General features: G+C 44.0%; 1 protein-coding gene across 2 annotated transcripts in view; it reads right to left on the reverse strand.

Moving 5' to 3' along the window:
- Positions 1–23942, reverse strand: part of RBFOX1 (RNA binding fox-1 homolog 1) — a 2446597-nt gene that overhangs the window by 1403764 nt on the left and 1018891 nt on the right. For both annotated transcript variants that reach the window (XM_086375894.1, XM_086375888.1), the window contains one exon: positions 22751–22813. Coding sequence is in view for 1 of the 2 variants with exons in the window: in XM_086375888.1 (XP_086232014.1) it covers positions 22751–22813 (63 nt within the window). In the remaining variant the exon portion in view is untranslated. The remainder of the gene's footprint in view (positions 1–22750; positions 22814–23942) is intronic.

Genomic DNA, 23942 nt, shown 5'->3' on the forward strand with positions numbered 1-23942 from the left:
TAGTCATGTGCTATAAATGATAGGCAATCTTGATATAATCCCTTTAAAAGCTTATAATTGTGGAGCAAATAGGCATGTATATGTTTATGGATTGGAGGAGGAAGGCATTCAAGGATGGTGGGGGATGGGACTTTCCTGCTGGTCCAGTGATTAAGACTTCATCTTCCAATGCAGGGAATGAATGCAGGTTCGATTTCTAGTCAGGGAGCTGAGATCACACATGCCTTGTGGCCAAAAAATCAAAAACATAAAACAGAAGCAACATTGTAACAAATTCAATAAAGACTTTTAAAATGGTCCGCATTAAAAAAAAATCTTAAAAAAAAAATCTTAAAAACAGGGATAGAGATAATAAAACATTCATAAAATATTATATTTAATGGCAAAGGACAAAATTTTGTTATTGTCACTGCCAGATTGCTATTGTTCAGTTGCTAAGTCCTGTCAGATTCTTTGTAATCCCATGGTCTGCAGCACACCAGCCTCCCCTGTCCTTCACTGTCTTCTGGAGTTTGCTCAAACTCATGTCCATTCAGTCAGTGATGCCGTACAACCATCTCATCCTCTGTCGCCCCCTTCTCCAACCTGCCCTTGATCTTTCCCAGAATCAGGGTCTTTTCCAACGAGTCAACTCTTCGCATCAGGTGGCCAAGGTATTGGACCTTCAGCTTCAGCATCAGTCCTTCTAATGAATATTCAGGATTGATTTCCTGTAGGACTGGTTTGATCTCCTTAATCTCCAAGGGACTCTCAAGAGCCTTCTCCAGAATACAGACTTCCTGGATGAAAGTGTCTAGTGTTGCCTATAACTCATACAGCATAAAACCAAAGTGTGAGAATTAAAATCGTCCTTTCCTGACCCATTTAGTGAGTTGGCATGAATTAGGATTGAGATAAGAGCCCACTGCCTTCCTGATAAGCACTGATTGGTTCCCAGAGGATGCTGGCCCACCAGGAAGACAAACAGATGCCTTTGTAGGGATATTCGAAAGGAAAAGACTTCCTCTTAGTGCAGGACCCTTCTCTGCTAGTGCTCCTTTAAAACATCTTTCACAGAGATGCTCTTATAAAGATGCATGATGCCAAGTGATTATTCAGTCCTTCCTAAGACATGTATTTATCAGAGACAAAGTAGAGACAGCAAGTGGTACTGGGTGTCTTACAACATGTGTAAGACATGTGTCCTTTTAGACTGCACGCCTGCCTCTGCCAGGCTGCACAGGGGAGAGCGCTCCACACTCTGCTACACACTCTGTGCAGAAAATAAGCTCTGCCACCACACAAGCGCCTGCAGAGGGCCCTGCAGCACAGTGTGCCCACCACTGGCTCCAGCCCCCACTGCTGTCTGCCCGGACCCCTAGCTACTGACCCAAGGGGCACAGCTTAGAAGGCCCATAACCCCTGCAGCTATGTCAGACTCCCTGCGTGCTCACCTGCTACACGCTCTGCTAAGAGACCAATTTCTGAATCACTGGTTCTCATCCATCCGTACCCTGTAACTTCTGTATGATCTTGACTCTCTCAGCCTGCATCATAGTTTCCTATCCCCGTTCCATCAGTCATTCATATTTTAGGTTTGCTTCAGGTTGGGTCGCCCTGGTACAACCTTGGCTTTTCACAGAAAAAGGGCAGTGATTCATACCTCTCACCCCAGATTCCCTTTTCAGAAACTATCCCTGTCGGGAAAGCAGGACATGGACAAGACTTGGCATCACCATCTTTGACTCTAAATGCACCACTAAGAAGACAATTAGACATTGTAGGGGCATACTTTTTCGGTATTTTGAGGAGGGAAATAAGGGGACCAGTGTGGCTGAGGGAATACTTCTTGGACAGAGAGAGAGAGAGAAGAAAAGAGAGAGAGAGAGAGAGCATTTCTAGAATAGCCTCATGGAAAGAAATTGTTGAGTAATAAAAACTACTCTAAATCTTTAAGTTTCCAAAAAAAAAAAAAAAATGGGTCAGATTGAAAAATGCTTTTCTCAATGCAATTTTACATTCCTCTAAGATAGGGATTGTGTTAGAAGCAGCCCTTAATCACAGAGAAAGTGGAAAGAGTAACTTGCATGTAGTAGACTTTCAATAAATGATACTTACTGAATTTGATGTTTATCAGATATGCTATAACTCTAGCTAGGATCCAAGCAGCCTGGAAATGTTTGTTCTAGATCAATTGCACCCCTGGGCTAAGGGATGTTCCATGTCTTTCCTGCCCTTCTCCTGCAGCTACACATCTGATCTTGCTTGGATCCCTACCTTCCATCGGCATGGTGCGTTCTGCTGTGAAAACCGCTGTGACATCTGCTGCATCATATGATTCTCACACCAGCCCTTTAGGGAACCTTAAGGCTTTCCTAGATGAGGAGACTGAGGCCAAGAGAAGTTTGGAATCGGCAAAGAGCTCACAGATAGTGTGTGCCAAGGTTGGAGCTGAAGGACCAGTTTTAGATTCAAAATTCAGCCCATATTCAGATAATAAACCCAGGTCTCCCTACAGAACTTCACAATGTACTGTCTCTTAGGAGCTCCAAAGGATAATTCCAGCTCTGACATTTACCACCTACGGGTTTTGACTTCTTTGACCCAGTGTCCTTATCAGCAAGAGGGACTAAAGATCAGTAACAGTTATTAATCCTTCTGATTTGTTGATCCATCTTCTGGATGAAAAAGTCCAAGCTCAGAGAGGACCAGAAGCTGCTAACCAACTGATTCTGGTTTCAAAGATGGCGGCTTGAGTCTACAGCCCATCAGCTCCGCTCCCCTGGCTCCCTGCTTCCCTCACCTGCCACTGATGCTTATTCTACACCTAGAAAACCAGGTAATGCACGTGACAATAGATGCACAAAATATCACATGACCTTCCCAGACTCCCTTACTCTCCCTCCCTGCCCCCTGCCCCAGCAATCATAACTTCATTTTCCTGGGCAGGTTATGTACATGCTGCTATATTCAAAATGGGTAACCAGCAAGGACCTATTGTTTAACATTTGTGACTCTCCTCAATGTTATGTGGCAGCCTGGATGGGAGGGGGGTTTAGGGGAGAATGGATACATATATATTTACTGAGTCCCTCCAATGTTCACTTGAAACTACCACAGCATTGTTAATCGGCTAGGTGGTTGCTCAATGCTCAACTCTCAACTCTTTGTGACCCCATGGACTGTAGCCCACCAGGCTCCTCTGTCCATGGGATTCTCCAGTCAAGAATACTGGAGTGGGTTGCCATTCCCTTCTCCAAGGGTCCTTCCTGACCCAGGGATCTAACCCAGGTCTCCTGTATTGCAGGCGGATTCTTTACCGTCTGAGTCACCAGGGAAGCTCATTAATTACCTATACTCCAATACAAAAGAAAACATTTGATAAAAAAAAAAGTATCGTAAGGCAGGTTATACAGTTTTATGATATATTTTTCATTTTTATCTATTTTTAAATTTTCAAATTCACTACATTTTTATTATGATTAAGAGGGGTGGTTAAGAAAACGTCAGTCTCCCTAGACACATTTACCAACAGCACATCTTGACAACTTCCTCCCCTCGCTGGCTCTGTTCTCTGATCAAGCATCTGCTTACAGAGATTCAGGAAGGACATAGCAGCACACAGTGCCAAGACCTTCCACCTGGGACCCATCCACTTTCAGAAATGAGAACAGCAGCTTCAAAGCCGCCGTATTCCATTCTAAATCGCCTTTCCCCGAGATGAATGGAATCAAGTCTGCCCTGTGTGTTGAACGATATAATCTGCAGCAGAAGCCAATAGCATAAATTGATTAAACCCCATCAAACAGTATTCCCTAAACAACTCTTCCTACAATTAAACCATTGTGTTGAAAAGGAATTGGGTTAGAAATACTAATAGGTATCCCCAAGTAAACCGTAGTATCCTCACGGGGCTCTAAGATGCCATCGCTCCCCTCTCCTTGACAGTTTTAATGAAATGAAATCATCTTAATATTTAGGCACCAAGTCAAGTGGACACAGTCTCCAGAAGCAAACAGCACCCCCTGTCTCTGATCACAAGGGAAGATGCCCTGTCTCAGGTAGGATGGTGATACTTGGCTCTAGTGCTGCCACCCCGCCCCCTTCCTGTACACCTGGAAGACATTGCTAATCCATCACAGCACTTGCCCGCTGAGCTCAGATGCCTTCTCCTCAACAAAACTACAGGAAGCCTCTCTTCATCAGACCTGGCAAGCAAGAAGACATCTATGTGCCCGCCCTCTGTCTTAAGTTTGATTTCACTAAGCCTAGATACGAATCTCCCTACAAGTCAATCCAGATACTCAGATTCGAGAACACAAAATCCATGGGAATTTGAGCCTTACTTCTCAGTAGAGAACGACCACTCTGGCACATTCAGTTGACTTTTAATAAAACAACTTGTCTTGAGTGGCTGACGAGTTCTCCTTGTCCTGCTCAGCTCCGTGAGCCAGATTTTCTCAATAACCCTAAAGTAATACCTGCATTTCCTCTCCAAGTTCTTATTTCCTTCTTTAATCAAGGCAAATCTATTCAACTGTTAAAATCCATCTCTAGAAAAATCCTTCTGAGTCTAGCCATTCCATTTCCGACCCCATCACTGTAAAAATAAAAGTAATTTTAATTCACTTAAATTGTTCTTTAGCCCTCAGGGTATAAAGTAGTTATGTCCTTCTGATGGTTAATGAAAGGCGGTTTTCTTTTCTTTCACCAATAAATGAGGAGATAGAGAATCATCTAGTGATATGATAAATCATTAATTGGTAAATAATGAAACTGTCAGGTAATATGCAGGTTCTTAAGAAAAATGCTCTGTGATTCTAAGCATTTATTTATAAAATATGTTTTACCAAGTTATAATGCCTATGCTGCTGCTGCTGCTAAGTTGCTTCAGTCGTGTCCAACTCTGCGCGACCCCATAGATGGCAGCCGACCAGGCTCCCCTGTCCCTGGGATTCTCCAGGCAAGAACACTGGAGTGGGTCGCCATTTCCTTCTCCAATGCATGAAAGTGAAAAGTGAAAGTGAAATCGCTCAGTCGTGTCTGACTCACCGACCCCACAGACTGCAGCCCACCAGGCTCCTCCATCCATGGGATTTTCCAGACAAGAGTACTGGAGTGGGGTGCCATTGCCTTCTCCATAATGCCTATGAGATATGTTTAAATATACATCACCAATCTTAAACTTAATGAAAACTATTTTAAAAATTCAACTGAATAAACATTAAAGATCTTATTGGCTTTATCCAACAATTCATGAATTGGGCAGCATTTAATCAAGCAGACGGAAAGGAGCTCTGAAAAGCTGTACAAAATGAAAGATTTTTATAGGCAGAAGGGAGCTGGAACAAGGCAGCTATATTCGACAAAAAAAAGGGGGATTGTTTATTTCAAGGTTACTTTCCTTTAGGGGATAGCAGACTATTGGGCAGATAACCAGTGTTGATCAGGCAATTTCTGACTGACTTGTTTTAAGGTTTTATTTCTGAGAAACCTGAAGCTTAGCATGTGACTCCTGTTGTCTTATTTTCAACACAGCATGTAAGAAAATATCTATATTTTTTTTTAATAAAAACTTTAAGAGTATTCAGTTGTGTAGAAATTATGAGTGCATCCTACAGAGAGAATTCTGAAAACAAGAATGAAAAGCTAGTGAAGAGTTAGACAAATGATAGAAATGACTACGAGGTAAAAGAGAAGTTAGAATGATAAGGAGAGATGTTTAAAAAGGAACTGAATTCTCAAAAAGACTAGAAATGGAGAAGTCTTGTGTATCAGATGCAAAAACCAAAAAACAAACAAACAAACAAACAAACCTTCAACATGCAAGATGCACGGGAAAGATGTATTAGGACCCTGAGAATGTCAGTGTATATCACGGATGTCAGAAATGGAATACAAGGAAGACTTCAGTATGATTTCAACTACTAAGATCTACTATTAATAGAAAGGCCCATGCTTTGAAAAACACAGCTAATATACTAACTTGCATAAGCCCCATACCTTTTATGTAACAGAGAGAAGTGTGCACCATCAGGAAAATCTTTGTTGCTGTTGTACAGTCACCAAGTCATGTCCAAGTCTTTGCGACCCCATGGACTATAGCATGCCAGGCTTCCCTGTCTTTCTCTATTTCCCAGAGTTTGCTCAAATTCATGTCTACTGAGTTGGTGATGCCATTCAGCCATGTCCTGCTCTGCCGTTGCCTTCTCCTCCTGCCCTCAACCTTTCCTAGCGTCAGAGTCTTATCCAGTGGGTCAACTCTTCACCATGAGATGGCCAAACTATTGGAGCTTTAGCCTCAGCTTCATCTTTAGCTTCATCAGTCCTTCCAATGACTATTCAGGGTTGGTTTCCTTTAGGATTGACTGGTTTGATCTCCTTGTAGTCTAAGTGGCTCTCAAGAGTCTTCTCCAACACCACAATTCAAAAGCACCCATACTTCAGCACTCAGCCTTCTTTATGGTTCAACTCTCACATCCATACACGGAAAAACCACAGCTTTGACTATACAGAACTTTGTCGGCAAAGTGACGTCTCTGCTTTTTAAAACGCTATCTGGGTTTGTCATAGATTTCTTTCCAAAGAGCAAGCATCTTTGAATATCATGGCTGCAGTCACCATCCACAGTGATTTTGGAGCCCAAGAAAAGAAAAATCATCACTGCTTCCAGTTTTTTTTCCCCCTTCTATTTGCTATGATGTGATGGGACTGGATGCCTTATCTTTATGGTTTTTCCAACACCTATTTACTTTTCTAGTCCATGTCAAGGTTTATGCTGACTTACTCTACTCTAAACATGTAGATATTTTAAATAATTTGCTAAAATAGTAGACTTTAAAAGAGTCTAGTGAAGGGCATGTTCTTCACTTGCCTACCTGGCACAATACCACCAGTGCAGCCCTGAAGAACCCTAACCGACCTCTGTGTGTGTGTGTGTGTGTGTGTGTGCGCACACGTGCACAGTCTGTGTGTGTTTCTGTGTATGCAATGGCATTCCATGCTGTCATATGAACATTTCATAAATGAGAGACTTGATGTTCAGAGAGGTTAAGCAAATTAATCATAGTCACAGAGTCGTATAATCAAAGCTCTAACAGTGCTACCTATTAATACAGCTTATAATTGCTACTCAACCTTTCTAATATATGCTTGAAGCATCCTCCTGTTCTGAAATCTTGACTTCCCACGGCGAATATAAAGACTTATTTACGTCCTGCTATTATTTTCCCGTTTGTTTGGCTAAAATGCCTCACACAGTGACAGGTACATAATAAGCACTCAGTAAATTCACATTGATTGAATTTAGCTCTTCCCACCTCATACACTGCCATAAAAGTCTCTTAATGTTGCTTTCATTTTCATAGCTATGGATTCAATTATTCTTCCTCAAATCTGAAAGGAAGCCGGCCGCCCCTCCTCCTAGGCATCCACATATTAGTGGTGTCTTCAGTCTTCTTCTATTTACATCTGGCTAAACTAATTACCTCCCCACCACCTCACATCCCATTGGAGCTCCACAAACTGCTGAGATGGCCTGAGCTCCTACAGGCGTACCTGGTATCTTTTCAGCAGCCCGCTGTAACACAGGTGACAGGATGATTAAGAATGTCAGCCTTCAGAGCATGAGGAACTTATGTAAAAGCAAACAGTGTCATCCGAGGTAAACAACAGCAAAGGGAAATGAGGGAGCCAACAGGACTGCCTCCAAACAAACTTTAATAGGGGAGGAAAGAACTATCTGCCTATTCCTGGAGCAATACAGAAAATCCCCAAACAAAACAAAAACAGTGTTGTGACTTCTGTAGGACTTAGAATACAGTGGCACTGCTCACTGATGCACTAAAAAAATGAGCAAGTGGATTTTATGCAACATGGAATAGGTGATGATGATGGCTGGATGATGGATGGAGGAAGGAAGAATGGATGGATGGCTGGAAGATGGATGGTATGGTGGATGAATGGATGGATGGAGGGAGGCAGGTTGAGTGGATGGGTGGGTGGTAAATGGGAGGATGGGTAGATGGATGGAGAGGGGTTAAGTGGGCGAGCAGGTGGGTGGTGGATGGGTGGATAGATAGATGGATTGAGACAGGGTTGGGTGGATGAGTGGGTGGATGGATGATGGATGGATGGACGAAGTGTAGGTAGATGAAAGAAGGATGGATGGAAAGGGTGGGTGGTATGGTAGTTGGGTAGATGGATGGATGGAGGGAGGGAGGGAGGTTGGGTGGATGTGTGGGTGGGTGGATGAATGGATGGATAGATGTACCCATACCTACATAGATAGGCAAATAGGTAGACAAGCAGGCAGAGAGGATCCTTGACCTTTTTTCCACCCCATAGCCACAACCCCACAACAAGCCAATGTCAGCCCTCCCTCTGACTATTTTAACATACCTCATACCTGCTATCCTTTCTTCCACTTTGCCTCCATCCAAGACAATTTCAATATAGTAGCCAGAGTGATATTTTTAAAAACACAAGTATGATCATGTTCCTTACTTTCCAGATCTTTTAATGGTTGATCCTGGCACTTAGAATAAAACCTGAAATCTGTACTTTGATGGATCTCTCTCCCTGTCCACTCATCTAATACCATCAAAAGCCTCCATTATAGCACTCCCTTCCCACATCTTCTTTTAATTCTTCAAAAGTCCTAACTGTCTTGCCCTACCTACCCAGAGACTTTTCCCAAGAATGTTTCAACTTGAATATCAATTCCTTGATCTCAAATTAAGTTACCATACTCTGCACCTGTGTGTGCACTTAGGTGCCCAACTCTTTGTGACCCCATGGACTGAAACCTACCAGTCTCCTCTGTCCATGGAATTTTCCAGGGAGGAATATTAGAGTGGGTTGCCATTTCCTACTCCAAGGGATCATCCCTGATGAGGGATCAAACCTTTGTCTCCTGCATCTCCTGCCCTGGCAGGAGGATTCTTTACCACTGAGTCTCATGGGAAGCCCACCACACTCTGTCCAGGTTCTTATAACATGCTGTGCATTTATTGCACAGAACATATGTTGATTTGTATGACTGTTTGTCTAATATTTGCTTCTTCTGGAGAACTATAAGCCCCATGGATTTGGGAACTCGCTTGTCTTGTTTATCACTCTGTCCCCAGCAGCTAGAACCATGCCTGGCATAGAAGAGGATTCAATGCGTATTTGTCCAGTGCATGAAAGCAGGGCTCTAGTCGCCTGCCGGATACAGTGAGAGGGCAATTCCTGTTGGGAAGAGACAAGGACGAGGATCACAGGGATGGTGGGGAACCAGTTCTGACGCCTCACCTTTGACCACATCCCTGATCAAAGCTCTCACAGGGAGGATAGAGGGCTTGACACATATCGTACCATCCACAGCTCTGAGCTCAGCGCCGTGAGGACTGCTGAAGAAGGATGCAAAGATGTACAAGCCTTCTCAGGAGCTCTGTGCAGAGGGGGCACTGCCTGGCTGTTCAAAGTCATGTTTGCAGAGTCAGCCTTAAGAAAGGAGCTTGTAACCCGACCTTAGACAGCGGCCACCATGTGGAAGCAGGACCCTGTGCTCTGAATAACAAGTCATTTTTACTTTAGACTGAGATAGATGTAATCCTTCTTCACTTCCCCAGTCTCATAATTCTGTATTAAAATAACTGTGAAAACACCTATGAATATTCATAGTGTTAAACTATATATGTGTACATGCGTGCTGAGTCATGTCTGACTCTTTTGCGAGCCCATGGATGGTAGTCTGCCAGGTTCCTCTGTCCATGGGATTATCCAGGCAAGAATCCTGGATTGGGCTGCCATTTCCTTCTCCAGGGGATCTTCCCATCCCAGGGACTGAACCCATGTCTACCCCTGTCTACCCATGTCTCCAACATTGCAGGCTGACTCTTTATCCACATGTATATTATATATATGTGGTGGTGGTTTACTCAATAAGTCATGTCTGACTCTTGTGACCCCATGAACTGTAGCCTGGCAGGGTCCTCTGTCCACGGGATTTCCCAGGCAAGAATATGATTGTATAAAAGCAAATTCATTGGAAAAGACCCTGATGCTGGGAAAGACTGAGGGCAGGAGGTGACAGAAGATGAGATGATTGGATGGCATCACTGACTCAATGGACATGAGTTTGAGCAAACTCCAGAAGATAGTGAAGGACAAGGAAGCCTGGCGTGCCGCAGCCCATGGGGTGGAAAAGAGTCGATACAACTGAGAGACTGAACAAGAACAAGTGCTACATATAACATCTCAAAGGGACAATTTAGTTCCTTGCTGGTCACTCCCTCACCTTTGTTTTGTTTTGTTTAATTGTTGTTGCTCTCAGCACTGAACTTCAGTTGCAACCCAGTTAAAATGCTGATGGAAGAATCAAGCCACTTTGCTGCTGCTGCTGCTGCTAAGTCGCTTCAGACGTGTCTGACTCTGTGCGACCCCATAGACGGCAGCCCACCTTGAGTCTACAGTAAATCCCCTCCATATGAACGAGTTCCATTCCAAGAGCATGTTCATGAGTCAAACTTGCTTGCAAGTCCACCAAGTTAGCCTAGTTACTCAACTAACACAATCAGCTGTATAGTATTGTACTGTAATAGGTTAATAATACTTTTCACACAAATAGCACATCAACAAACACAAGAAATAGAGAAAACATTTTCAATCTTACAGGATGGTATGTTGAAAAGTACAGTAGCAGAGTACAGCAGCTGGCATACAGGGGCTGGCATCAAGTGAACAGGCAAGAACAGGTCCTGACTGGGGCAGGGAGAGAAGGTGGGAGATGGGAGAGCTGAAGGGTCGCCAACAGTAGGAGATGGAGGACAAGCTGCTCTTTGGCTCACATCTGGTGTTGATGGCACAGGTTTCGGTTCCTTGCTGGAACTAGACACACGTTCATATCTTTGGAAGTTCTCAACTTGAGGGTTTGTATGTAGGGGACTTACTGTACAAGCATGTTGAGCAACAGAAGGACTTAGGCCTGGGGCTCTAGGTGGACCTACTAGGCTCGACTATCAGGAGTCTCCGTTCAATGCAATATCCCTGGTAACCACAGACCATGCTGCAGTTTCTGTGTTCATGGTGTAGCATACATCATGTTTCTCATTCTTTCTTTGCATGGAGAGGAAGAGGAAGAGAAAGGAAAGCTCCACAAAATTTTATCTTTAATCATACCAGTCATCAATGTCACCTACACTATAGACAATAAAAACAACCTAGATGCTCCAGGAGATGGTGAAGGACAGGCAAGCTTGGGGTGCTGCCGTCCATGAGGGCGCAAAGAGTCAGACACCACTTAGTGACTGAACAACACGAATAAGATATTACTGAGATGTTTAGGTGCCACAAGCCTCCAACCTCTGTTGCAGCCAAAACTCCTTGCCACTATTTCTGGACTAAAATGCTCAGCCCTGCTGGCACTTTGGACCCAGGGTCCTACACGTAGAAAGAACTTAGTATACAGTGGTCAAGAGTGGACTCCAGAGTTGAGATGGCCAGAGTACAGCCCAGCCCCACCCCCCCACTTTCTGGCCATCTGAGTATGAGCAGCCCATGTAACCCATTCAAGGGTCGGTTTCCCCATCTGCGAAACTGTAGGCATTAGCAGGACCCATCTCACAGGTCCTCCTGTGGATGAAAGAAGGTACAGAGCTTCGTGTACAAAGTTTAGCCCAAGGCCTGGTGGGAGCAGATGTCCTGCACTCATTGTCACCTTCAGAATGACAGGACAACATCAGTTCTGCTCAGCACGGACCCAGACAGGAACACATCACTTCAGGAAACATCTATAAAAAGCTCACTCTCAGAAACATTTTTTTTTTAATTTTGGCTGCACAGTGCAGTAGGCGGGATCTTAGTTCCCTGACCAGGGATTGAACCTGTGTCCCCTGCACTGGGAGCCTGGAGTCTTAACCACTGGGCTCCCAGGGAAGTCCCTCAAAAACATTTTAAATGTAAGTGTTTTGAAGTGAAAGGTTAGTTTCACTCTTGGGAGTCGGCAAACAGGCAGACAGAGTGAACGATTGGATTATGACAAGGCAAATGACTTCAAACTGACCTCTAGTCCAGGCCATGTGAGGGCCTTCCCCTCATATGTGGTCACATCCCCACCAACCTGCTGGTTCTGTCCTCTGCCTCAGTTCTCCTTCCATCTTCTTGCCCGTCAGAACCACAACCAGGTCTCCCTCAACTGAAACAGAGCCATGTTTTCGTTTTTGTTCCAATTTACTTTTTTTTTTTTTCCTTCCTATTTCTTTCTTTCTTTAGATTTTTGGTCATGCCACATAGCATGTGGGATCATAGTTCCCTATCCAGGGATCAAACCTGTTACCCCCTGCTTTGGTAGCACAGAGTCTTAACCGCTGGACCACCAGGGAAATCCCAGTAGAAAAATGTTTCTGCTTCTCTATTCTGCTGAGCTGACTGCTGCCAAGGTTCTGCTCTCAGTATTCTATTCTCCATCCCAGTGGCTTTCCTCAAACAGATGCCCTCTCCTCCCCAAAAGGAATCTGCATTTAATCTTCACAAGAAACCTTTGGCCTGTGACTGCTTTCCTCATTATCGAAGAGGACATTGGGGCTGACAAAAGTTACATAACTTTCCCAAACTTGCAGGACTGATAAATAGAGAGCCAAGATTTGAATCCCCATTTGTCTTAAAGTCTGTGTTTTTCCCTCCAGGACTGCTGCTTCCTTTACCTGAATCTAAATGAACCTCGATGACTAGATGTAACCCACTGTCTACTGAGCACACACAGCCAAAAGGCTCACTGCTTCTTTAGCTAGCAGTGTGCAATTTTTATGAATTTCTACCAACAGAATTTTTCAGAGTGTACTGTAATGGATGGCTCATAAACTTAGACTGAGAACACAATGCACACAACTGAGTTCTCATAAATGAATTTATAGATATAACAAGGATACATGGGACTGCTGCTGGAGAAGACCCTTGAGAGTCCCATGGATGGCAAGGAGATCAAACCAGTCCATCCTAAAGGAAATCCACCCCGAATATTCACTGGAAGGACTGATGCTGAAGCTGAAACTCTAATACTCTGGCCACCCTATGTGAAGAGCCCATTCGTTGGGAAAGACTCTGATGCTGGGAAAGATTGAGGGCAGGAGAAGGGGGTGACAGAGGATGAGATGGTTGGATGGCATCACCAATTCAATGGACATGCATTTGAGCAAACTTTGGGAGACAGTGAAGGACAGGGGAGCCTGGCGTGCTGCAGTCCATGGGGCTGCAAAGAGCTGGACACGACTGAGCGACTGAACAGCAAACATGGGACTGGAGAACCTGAGACTCCCAATACACTGAGTCTGTAAACCCTTCTCAAGAAACAGCATGACATTCAACTCAGATCAAAGGGAAAGGTTCTTGAATGACACTAGTCTCAGAAATGGAGTCTTGTGCCGGAAGCCAGTGGTCCTGAAGCTCCATCTTCCTTAGGGCTCTGCTGTTTGGGGGAGCAGTGGGCTATTCCCTAATCTGGCTTCTCCTTCTCTGTGAGTGCCTTGAAGGTAAATATTTGATCCGACTCACATTTACCACTCCATTGCCTAGTTCCTCTTAAATATAATCTGAATTCTCTTTATTTTTAGGGGGCAGTACTTTTTTTTTTAATACTCATTTATTTGGCTGCATTGAGTCTTAGTTGTGACACACAGAATCTTTGATCTTCATTGTCGCATGCAGGATCTTTAGTTGTGACATATGGACTCTTAGTTCTGCAAGGTGGGATCTAGTTCCCTGACCAGGGATTGAACTCCTGCACTGGGAGTTTGAAGTCATAGCCACTAGCCCACCAGGGAACTCCCTGAATCTTCCTTATGGGCTAATAAAACATAGGCAGTTAAGAGTAGAAAACTTAAAATACAGTGAGCTGGCTATAAATTAACCGTCCATTTGTATATAAATTAAAAAGAGACCTTATGCACCCAAAGTGAAAAAGATGCTCTTATCCTTTGACTGTGTAAATTCCCCTCAGGGGTACATCCCCTGGAAGTTATCCCAGGAAGAAGACTCTATAGATCCTGAGTCATTAACTGTGACAATAATAGTGTTCGTGAAAAGAATGGGAACTTTCTAGATATTTCATAATAAGGAAGCAAGGCATCATTCTGTGGATGTATCGTGTCACCCTGAAAACAATGATCATGGGCAGTGACTGAGCAACAGGAAAACAAACACTCAAGCTACAACTTGAGGGAAGAGATCAGAACACTGGTTCACGGGCCCACGCTGGGCCATGAATCTGGACAAGGAATGACACTGAATCATGGGAGAGGAATTGGACTGGTTTGTGGCAGCCACGTCTATTAGAAAGACTGGGGTGCAGGCCAATCCTGTTTCCTCATCATCTGCAGAGAGTTATTTGAGCACTGAGTTTCAAATGAGCACAAAGAAGGTCAGGGAGAGCCTGGAATCTGTTTGGAAACAGAAGGTGGGCCCTTGGAGCAGAGCCCCTGGGTGAGAGAGCCTGGCTTTGCATGCAAGACATGGCGAGTCCCCTTCCCGGAGTCAGAGCCGCGCCAGCTGTGGTGAGCGATCACGCTCTCAGCCATCTGCTCCCGGGCCATGAAGGCAGTGGTGTGTCCTCCTGCCTGGACGCCGGGGAGGACACTGATCACTAGTCAATCTGCTTGAAATTGCCTCCGATGATTAGTGTGTAATGACTCAGGTAGGTCACAGCCAGGGACGTTTCTGTTATTAATGCATTAGTAGCTGGAAATGGGCATTGATTCTGCAGAGGGAAGCTTAGAGACTTGGTGGGGAGAGTCCAGCAGTGTTCTGTGAAAATGGTCACTTCTGGGGAGCTGGGGGGCAGTGCCCTGCAAGAGCACTGCAGGTAAAGGGTGAGAGAGGGCCAGAACAAAGACCAGCCAGCTCAAAAAGAAGGAAAAAAAAAAATTGGCTTGGTAAGATGGAAGAGAAGAATTTACCTATAATGTGGATAACTGTTGACCTTGCCCACGTCTGAGATGAATCTAATCATATCCCTGTCTTCTGAGCCCAACACATATGTCTCTCTGTGACTGAATGGTTTAGGATAGTTAATAGAACTTGGAATGTTTTATTTACTTAACTTTTATCATAAATTCAGGACCCCATGTCCGTCTGTCTGCTGCAATATCCGTAGTACCCAGCAAGAATCCAACACAATAATTCTCTATAGTTATCTGTTCATAAATGAATGAATGAAGACATCACAGAGTGAGTATTCTCTTTATGTCACTCTCCTAAGAACTGAGCTGCAGTGTACAATAATACAGTTTTTCCAAGATGACTCATCCTCCTTAAAAATGGGGACTGAGGTCCAGTGAATTAACCAACTTGCCAACATGCACATACTCACACACACACACATGTCAGTCAGTGAGAGGAGACGACTTCTCAGTTATGCCATTGTTCTGAATAACAAAAATGGTAATCACTGTTATCATTTATTTAGTGTTGACTGTGTGCCAGGCACAGAGTTGGGGTTTCCATATTCCCATTACACAAAGAAGAAATCCCTGTTTAACTTTCTTTAAGCTAACATAGATCAGACATTCTTAAACATAATTTTTCAATGAGTCAAGAATCTTTATTTGTGGGAATTAATTACTTGGGTTCCAAAGAAACTAGTCACATATTTAAAAAACTGTTCTGGCTACCAGCAATTGGAGAAAGTTTATCCTTCTGTGGAGCCTGCCGAAAGTTGAAAAAATCTGTAGCTTCCTCTACTCCGAGAAACCAAATTCCTTGTTGCTGTAACTCAATAACCAGCCACTTTACTGAAATTTTTGTTTGTCCTTTGCAATTTCCAGCCATTGCCACAGGTTCACCAATGTCTTTATATACATATATATATATATATATATATATATATATATTTCATATTACAATGTTAAATAGAAACAGCAAGTAGATCTAATCTTTAGCTTAAGTGAAGGGATTTAGCAGAAATCCCGAGTCATTGTTTTCCTTGGTCATTCAGCTGGGAACTGATGAATAATCAGGATGAATACCAAGATTTTGCCTCTTATGTGTTCAAGCCAGTATGAGAGGTTGCAGGCAAAATCTGCTTTTATTTCCTCTAATTCTCTAAAGCAATCTATGTGTGTGGATCAAACTTTATCAGTATCAACTTATTGTGTATGTGTGTTAGTCACTCAGTCGTGTCTGACTCTTTGTGACTCTATGGACTGAAGCCTGCCAGGCTCCTCTGTCCATGGGATTCTCCAGGCAAGAACACTGGAGTGGGTTGCCATGCCCTCCTTCAAGGGATCTTCCCAACCCAGGGATCGAATCCAGGTCTACTGCATTGCAGGAAGATTCTTTACCATCTGAGCCACCAGGGAAGCCCTATCAACTTATTAATACAGAAAACAGAAGGCAGAATATCAGTACTGCATTAGTCCCCAACGTGTCTGATATATTTTCTTTCTTGTCCAGGAGACAAGGGGCTCATTTCTGCCCACAGGTCGGGGTGTGAAGAACCACTTCTAGTCATAACTCAACAATCTTGGCCTTGCTGAGATAATGATACCCTCCCTCAGCCTTCTCTTCCTTGGCCTAGTTTCTGTCTTCCATGTTTGTTTACTGAATTCCAACTTGGAAGGGGCCTTAGTTACAGACCAAATGAGTGCATGAAAGTCGCTCAGTCATGTCTGACTGTGACCCTGTGGACTGTCGCCAGACAGGCTCCTGTGTCCGTGGAATTCTCCAGGCAAGAATACTGGAGTAGGTATCCATTCCCTTCTCCAGGGGATTTTCCTGATGCAAGGGTGGAACCCAGATCTCCCACATTGCAGGCAGATTCTTCATTGTCTGAGGCATCAAGGAAACCCAGGTCCAGACTACTGGAGTTCAATTCCTTGCTGTTACTATTACAATTTTTAATGAGGAAACTTAAATTTGGTCAAATGTATTGTTAAGAATCACATGGTTGGGACTTCCCTAGTGGCTCAGTGGTAAAGAACCCACCCACCAATCCAGGACATGGGTTCACTCCCTTGCCCAGGAAGATCCCACATGCCATGGAGCAACTAAGCCTGTGCACCACAGCCATTGAGCCTGTGTTCTGCAGCCCATGCTGTGCAACAAGAAAAGCCACCTCAATGAGGAGCCCAGGCACCAGAACTAGAGAGCAGTTCCCCATCACTGGAACTAGAGCAAGGCCATGCAGCAATGAAGACCCAGCACAGCCAAAAAGGGGGGAAAGAAGACTCATACAGTTGATTAATAATGCCGGGACATGAGTCTAGCTCTCCTGATGTTTCAGAGGTTGGTCTTGAATGAGACATGGCATAAAGGTGAATTGTAAGTGATTAGGAATGACAGAAGAATGATTCAAAGTACAAATAGTGTGATCGTCTTTCATACCCTCAATCTATGCAGCTCAATAATTCTTTCAAAATAGATGTGTGCCTCTCATTTGAGAGGTGTTAGGGATATAGGATATAGCAGTGAGTAAGGAAGACACAAACCATACCTTCTATATCCTCCAGCCCAATGGAGGAGACAGATAATACACAAGTAATAAACAGGATAAATACGGGTCATGATGAGCACCATGGTAGAAATGATGAAGAACCGCAAGCCAGGTACCACTTCGGGCTTCTCTTCTCTATCCATGGTCCTGAAATTCTACCCTCACACAAATCTTCCTTATAATTTTCATTCTTTCGTATCTTCCCCTGCTTGAACAATACAGGAGCAGAAGGAAATGCTTGTCTTCTTGTATTTATCTCCCTACACTCTCCTTTCTCACCTCTCATTTCCTTATACTCATTAAATCAAAAATATCCCCTGAATTCCTACTCCCAATCCTGCAGAGGGGAGACATGGAGAGAAGGAAGAATGCCTTAGGGCTCTGCTAGGCAGCAGTTCAAGAGAGACAAGAGACACACATGTGGGATGTGTGATCAAGGGTGTCTGGTGGTAGCAGCTGGTTGGCTAAGTGACAATGAAAGTGAGAAGGTCAGTGAGCATCTTTTTCTATGCCCTCTAGATCATGGGACTCCAAATGGCAGACACCATCCCGAGGTCTGGACATGGATGAAATTGATGCTCTTGTGCTGTTCCTGTTCTTGTTCTTCCTTCCCTCTTGAATTCCCAGTGATGCTCACCCTCTCCCACCCCCAGTCAGGCTGCTGATTTCTTTAACTCAAAAGAATTCCACCTCCCTGGGTGACCATCATTGCTCCTTCTCTTCCTGTTCACCCTTGCACTGTTCTCCTCTTATCTGCTCCACTGAGCTCCAGATTCTAAAAATAGGATCATGGGGGTCACGCTTGTACACTGAAAAGAGACTTAGTATTTTCTTTCTCCTACAAAAGGGAATCAAGGAACTCAAGTACATGGGTAAAACTTCTTTCTTCAGGAGGGTCTTCACAGAGATCGTAACAGAAGTTTCTATACTAAGACCACAGGGAAGAGACCGAGGATTGCAAATGCATGATGTTGGGAAATAAACATATTTAGAACTCAAGAGATCATCTTGCCCAATTGGAACAGACGGTATTTAGGGATCCTCTGAGAGAAGGGCGGGTGTTTGGTAGTAACTAGTTTTTTAAACAAGATGATATTCATGCTTCAGGAATGTTATTCCTTCCATAAATAGAATAGAACCCAGGGGAAAGGTGGCTTCAGGCATGAGGACCAGTTAGGAAGACTTCACCGTGTAAAGAAGGACTTTGTGGAGTGTGTGCCAACAAGAGGGTATGGAAGTGAGGCTTTTAGAAGACCTAGATCAAAAACTCATTTCTTTCTTGGTGCATGAGGAGGAAGACAAAGGCAGAGATGGCTAAAGCTTGGGAGTGGGGTCCCTGGGAGGAGAATGGTATCCTTAGGTGAGTGAGTGGGGTCTGGTCTGATTTTCGCGTTGGGAATTTAGAGTCAGAAATGACAGCCAGAAGTAAGTGGAGAGATACAGCAGCCTGTGCTGCACGTGGCACTAGAGCCCAGTGTCGGATCTGAAGCCAGGTGTTCTGGGCCCCGCAGCAGACAAAGCAGAGGTAGAAGCTTGGAAGAAGAATACTCAGCGAAAGGTGAGGACAAAAAACAGCATCAGGGTGACCCAGACTGTTCTCTGGTCTAAGGTCAGTTCTGTCGTCCTCACTTGTATAACACTCCAGCAGAAGATGAGCCGCACTCATGGCATCTGTTCATCCCCCGATCACTCCAGGTGTTCACCCATCACTATGCCCAACAAGTACTGACTGTCTATTATGGACATGACTACAGTCACCACTGTGAATATCATCAGAGCTTATATAGTATTTGGACTTCCCAGGTGGCCCTGGTGGTAAAGAACCTGCCTGCCAATGCAGGAGATGTAAGAGATGTGGGTTTGACCCATGTGGGTCAGGAGGATAAGCTGGGGGAGGGCATGGCAACCCACTCCAGTATTCTTGACTAGGGAATCCCCATGGACAGAGGAGCCTGGTGGGCTACAGTCCATAGGGTCTCAAAGAGCTGGACACAACTGAAGTGAGTTAGCACACATATATATTATTTAATGACCAGCATGAGTCAGACACCAACCAGTTAGAATGGACACATGTCAGGGCACCAAAGGACCAGGCAGGAAGATCATTGATCCTTTAGTTCTGGATCAAGGGTCCATGTCGGGGGATAAGGTGTATGGAATTGCAGGGGTGAAAGATGCTTAACTGTCTGGGACAGCAGAAGCTTACCAACCCATTTCCACACTGACTTGTATCAGCTGATTAACAGCCTGAGTACAAGAATGGACAACTCAGACTTCGCCCCTGCATTCAGAGGACCTCTGGTCTACAGATGCCCTACCCAGCGTGGTAGGCTGTTAGTAGCCACAGCATGCTGCTTAAACTTCATTTGATTAAAAACAAACAAAATTGCAGGCTCAATTCCTCAATTCCTAGTGCTGATGGCCACAGGTGAAGGGCTCGATGGCCAGATCCGGCTGGTGGTTACCATGCTGCACAGCACAGATAAAGACTATCCTATCATCACAGGAAGTTCTACTGGATGGCACTGGACTAAAGAAAAAGACAAACATGACATTAATTTTTGCTCAACGAATGAATGAGTTTTAATTCTGACACAGCATGCCATGAAAGTGCAATCTGACAGAAGACAGAGGTCAAAGGAAGGCTTCCACTGGAAGTTAAATTTAAACGCTGGAGGACAGTGAAATCTACTCAAAGTTATGTGGCAGCCTGAATGGGAGCGGGGTTTGGGGGAGAATAGATACGTGTATATGTATGGCTGAGTCCCTTCACTGTCCACCTGGAACTATGACATCATTGTTAATTGGCTATTCTCCAAAATAAAAGAAAGTGTTGTTAAAATTCACTTAAATAAAAAGATAAAAGTTGTAAGAAATTACTTCGAGGCAGAAGATCAACTGCTGATGGTGCTACAATCAGCTTTATGCAGCTTTCCGTCTAGATGCAGCTCATAAAGGGATGTGGGAACCAGATGCCCTACACAGACGTAGGGTCATGTGAGCTAACCCCCTGCATCATGTACATTGGCCAATCTGTCCTAAGGTTAACACAGATGGGGAATTCTGGGAAAAAATAAAAGCAACGAGCGATCACCAAACTTTGAAAACAGGAAATTGGACACGGATTTTCTGAAGCCAACGATATCCAACCCTGTCTCAGCCTAAAATAAGATAGCCAGTGCATCAGCCCAGGCACAGAGTTAGATCTGAGAAAATTCCAACTGCAGCCATTGCTCCCTGTAAAATCCCATGAGAGGCTGGAGTTGTTTCCCAACCCTTGCAACGAGGTACCACACACGGGACTGGTGAAGGGGACCCAAGGACTAGGCACATGGCCCAGCGGACATGCCAGATCATCTCCTTTCCTGGTAACCAAGCAACCTCCCAGAACTCCACCTACGTACTTGTGGGCCCTGGGAGCTGGTGGAGGTATTCACTGAGCCAGAGAAGCTATGATAACAGGAAGGCATCAGAATCTATCAGGCACGGAGTTTGGGCCACAGCTCTAAACATCCCCGATGAGAAGTTTTCCATTTCTTCCTTTTTAATTTTTTTAAAAAAATTATCAGATATCTGCACACTGGTTTGGAGCAGCAAATTAATATTTTTTTTCCTCTTCTGACTGCAATTGTAGATATGAAAATACCATATCCATAGACAAATTAACATGAGTTTCTTACAACAGTGTGCTAATTATCTCAGGGACCAGAGACTCCCCTAGGTCAGAGTCTTCAGCCCCAATCTTGGAAAGGAACACGGATTTCTTTCTGGGAAGCAGTAATTTGTATCGTGTCGAGAAGATACAGAGAAAGGTGGAAGGGGCATGCATCACTGGAAAACCCACCCTCAACACCCTCCGTCCCCCATTCCTCCCCGGCCTGCTCCAGCACCACCAAGAAGTCCAGAAGGACACTGCTTGAAACAGGAACAGCTAGAGAAACATACATACTTAACTTGGCACCAAATGGATCTGAACAGACTGCATGCCAAACAGCCCTCTCCTTGTTTCGCTAACAAAATCTCCCCAGTTTTCAAGGGATGCTGTAGCCCGAACTTCAAAGGCATTAAAGGATAGATGTGGCATGTAGGGAATTAAACATGAAATTTCCTTTCTTATTGGGAACAAAAGCTGTGGGTCTAATCTCCTATGTGATACAAGCTTTAGCTGATCAGGGTTACACTTAGTCATTCTGATGTGGCGAGAGAGCGGCGAATACATCATCTTTCTTATTTCTTTCTGTCTCCTCCTGTTTCCCGGCTCCCTCCGCATATGCAAATGCCACAGCAATAACAGGAGTCTTGCAACACCACTGAGGGTGAAAGAATTCTCTTTGATCAGCCTCTTCCAGGCCTGGAGTCCCACAGCCACCAATTTCTACCTGCCCCTTTATGATATTTGATGTATCAAATTAGTCTCCAGCACTCTCAGAAGTAGAATATACTAAGAAATTCCGAGACCTAGGAAGGAAGCTACATCTTGGAAAAAAATAAATATTTCTTTAAGTAAGCCTTTTAAAATTTTTATAGTTATGGCTAAATTATTACAGATTTCTTCTGAAAACAAGTGGCTCACCGACAGAACTCAGGCAGAAGCGGGCCGATGGCAGAGACTTTATGGAGAATGCAGCGTCACCCCCACCACCACTCTGAATGCTAGTGTATCAGAAAAAAATAAGAGTGGGAGAAATTGGACAAAATACTGCTAACTTCACCAAAAATAAAGTCCTTGTGTGCAACGAGAAAGGCAGACGGCAGAAAGTGCTTACTTGCTAAAAACAAATGAAATTTCCAAAACATACCCCAGCATCTTAAAGTACAGAACTTCTTTTTCACAGTCATTTTTATATAGGAGGAATGCATTCTGGCTCAGAAAGAGCAAAAAGAACTGCTCTGCTCTGAAATGCCTCAAGAAATATGTGGTCTCACTAACATGTCTGCTTCCTGCCATTTCTTTTGACTTTGCAGGGTTCCAGTGACTGGGACAGGGGCATTGAGAAAAACTCAGGGAACAAAAAGAAAACAAAAGCACATTTAATTTAACCCCCAGGCAGTAATGGTAGGTTTAACCCATCACACCCTTCTCACTCTTCTCTGACATTCCTTATGTTCTTTTTCAAGATACTACCCAGAAAAGCCTCTTCTCACCTCTGAACCCAATGTAGTGGCGCAAAAAAAGAAAGACAGGAGCAGGCAACAAAGTGTTTGTGGGAACCCCAGGCCCGCAGAAGAGAGCTTTTCATCACAAACACAATCAAAGCCATGGATGGAGTTATGTAATGACCGCTCAAAAGCAGCTGCACTTACTGAATGCTGAGTCTGCTCAGGGAAGCTGTAAGTTCCACTTGCATGAGTTCTCCGAGCAGTTTCCTAGGGAAAAAGAGAAACGAAGACTTTAGTACCTAGGAACGTATTCCTGAATTGTGTCTGCATCTGTCTTGGTCATACTAATATCTGGTTAACCGATAAAATAGGTAAAACCTAACAATGATAATGGTGATGAAGATGAAAAGGATAAAGATCAAAGCTTCAAATATTATTTTCATTGAAGGCCTTCACACTCCAATCAGGAAGGCATTCCCAGTCTCTCTGTTTCAGAAGAGGAAACCAAGGCTCAGACAGCTCAGTCATACAAAGTATGCATATTGGTAGTGGAACCTGGATTTGAACTTGGGAAACCGGGTAACAAATTTAGAACCATTCTGCTATGCTCCTAACCTCCACAGTGAACTCTTTGTCACAGGACGTCTTCAAGGAAAGATGGGAGGCTGATCTTTTAATGCTCTTATTGTGGAATTTCCTGCATTGGAGTAGGCAGGATGAAACCAACATTAAATTTCTTTTCAATCTTAGAACTCAAAGATTCTGTAATGCTCAATTCCGTGACAGCAAAGGTTCCAAGTGACTTCATTTTACAATGAAGAAAACTGATATAAGGTGTCCCATAAATAATACATTTTATAAACACAGCTATCATCACCCAATCAGAAGGAGCAAGATTCATTTTCATTAATATTTAAATAAACCAAATATCACTTGAACTGAAAATGGCCATTATAATATCATATAATTCAGTGAGTTGGGGGAAAGGTCATCTTCAGCCAGAAAAATCAAGATTTACTAATAGATCTGAAAGACGTATATGGAGCCTTATATCAAAGAGGGGGCTTCTCAGGTGGGACTACTGGTAAAGAACCTACCTGCCAAAGCAGGGGACCCAAGAGACATGGGTTTGATCCCTGGGGCAGGAAGATTGCCCTGGAGTAGGTCATGGCGACCCACTCCAGTATTCTTGCCTGGAGAATCCCATGGACAGAGGAGCCTGGCAGGCTACGAGTCAGATACAACTGAAGTGACTTAGCATGCACACACGGATACAAAAGAGAGTTGGCCCTGAGCTGACTCCTCTCTGGAAGAAACTTAAGTAGCAGAGGTGGAACTGGTTTGCAGTGTCCTAGAAGCCTGACCCAATGCTCTTTCAACTACTCCTACAAAGTAG

This window comes from Bos grunniens, chromosome 25 (genome assembly GCF_055505025.1).
Source record: "Bos grunniens cultivar Pamir isolate PY7600 chromosome 25, Bosgru_T2T1.0, whole genome shotgun sequence".
NCBI classification, from domain to species: Eukaryota; Metazoa; Chordata; class Mammalia; order Artiodactyla; family Bovidae; genus Bos; species Bos grunniens.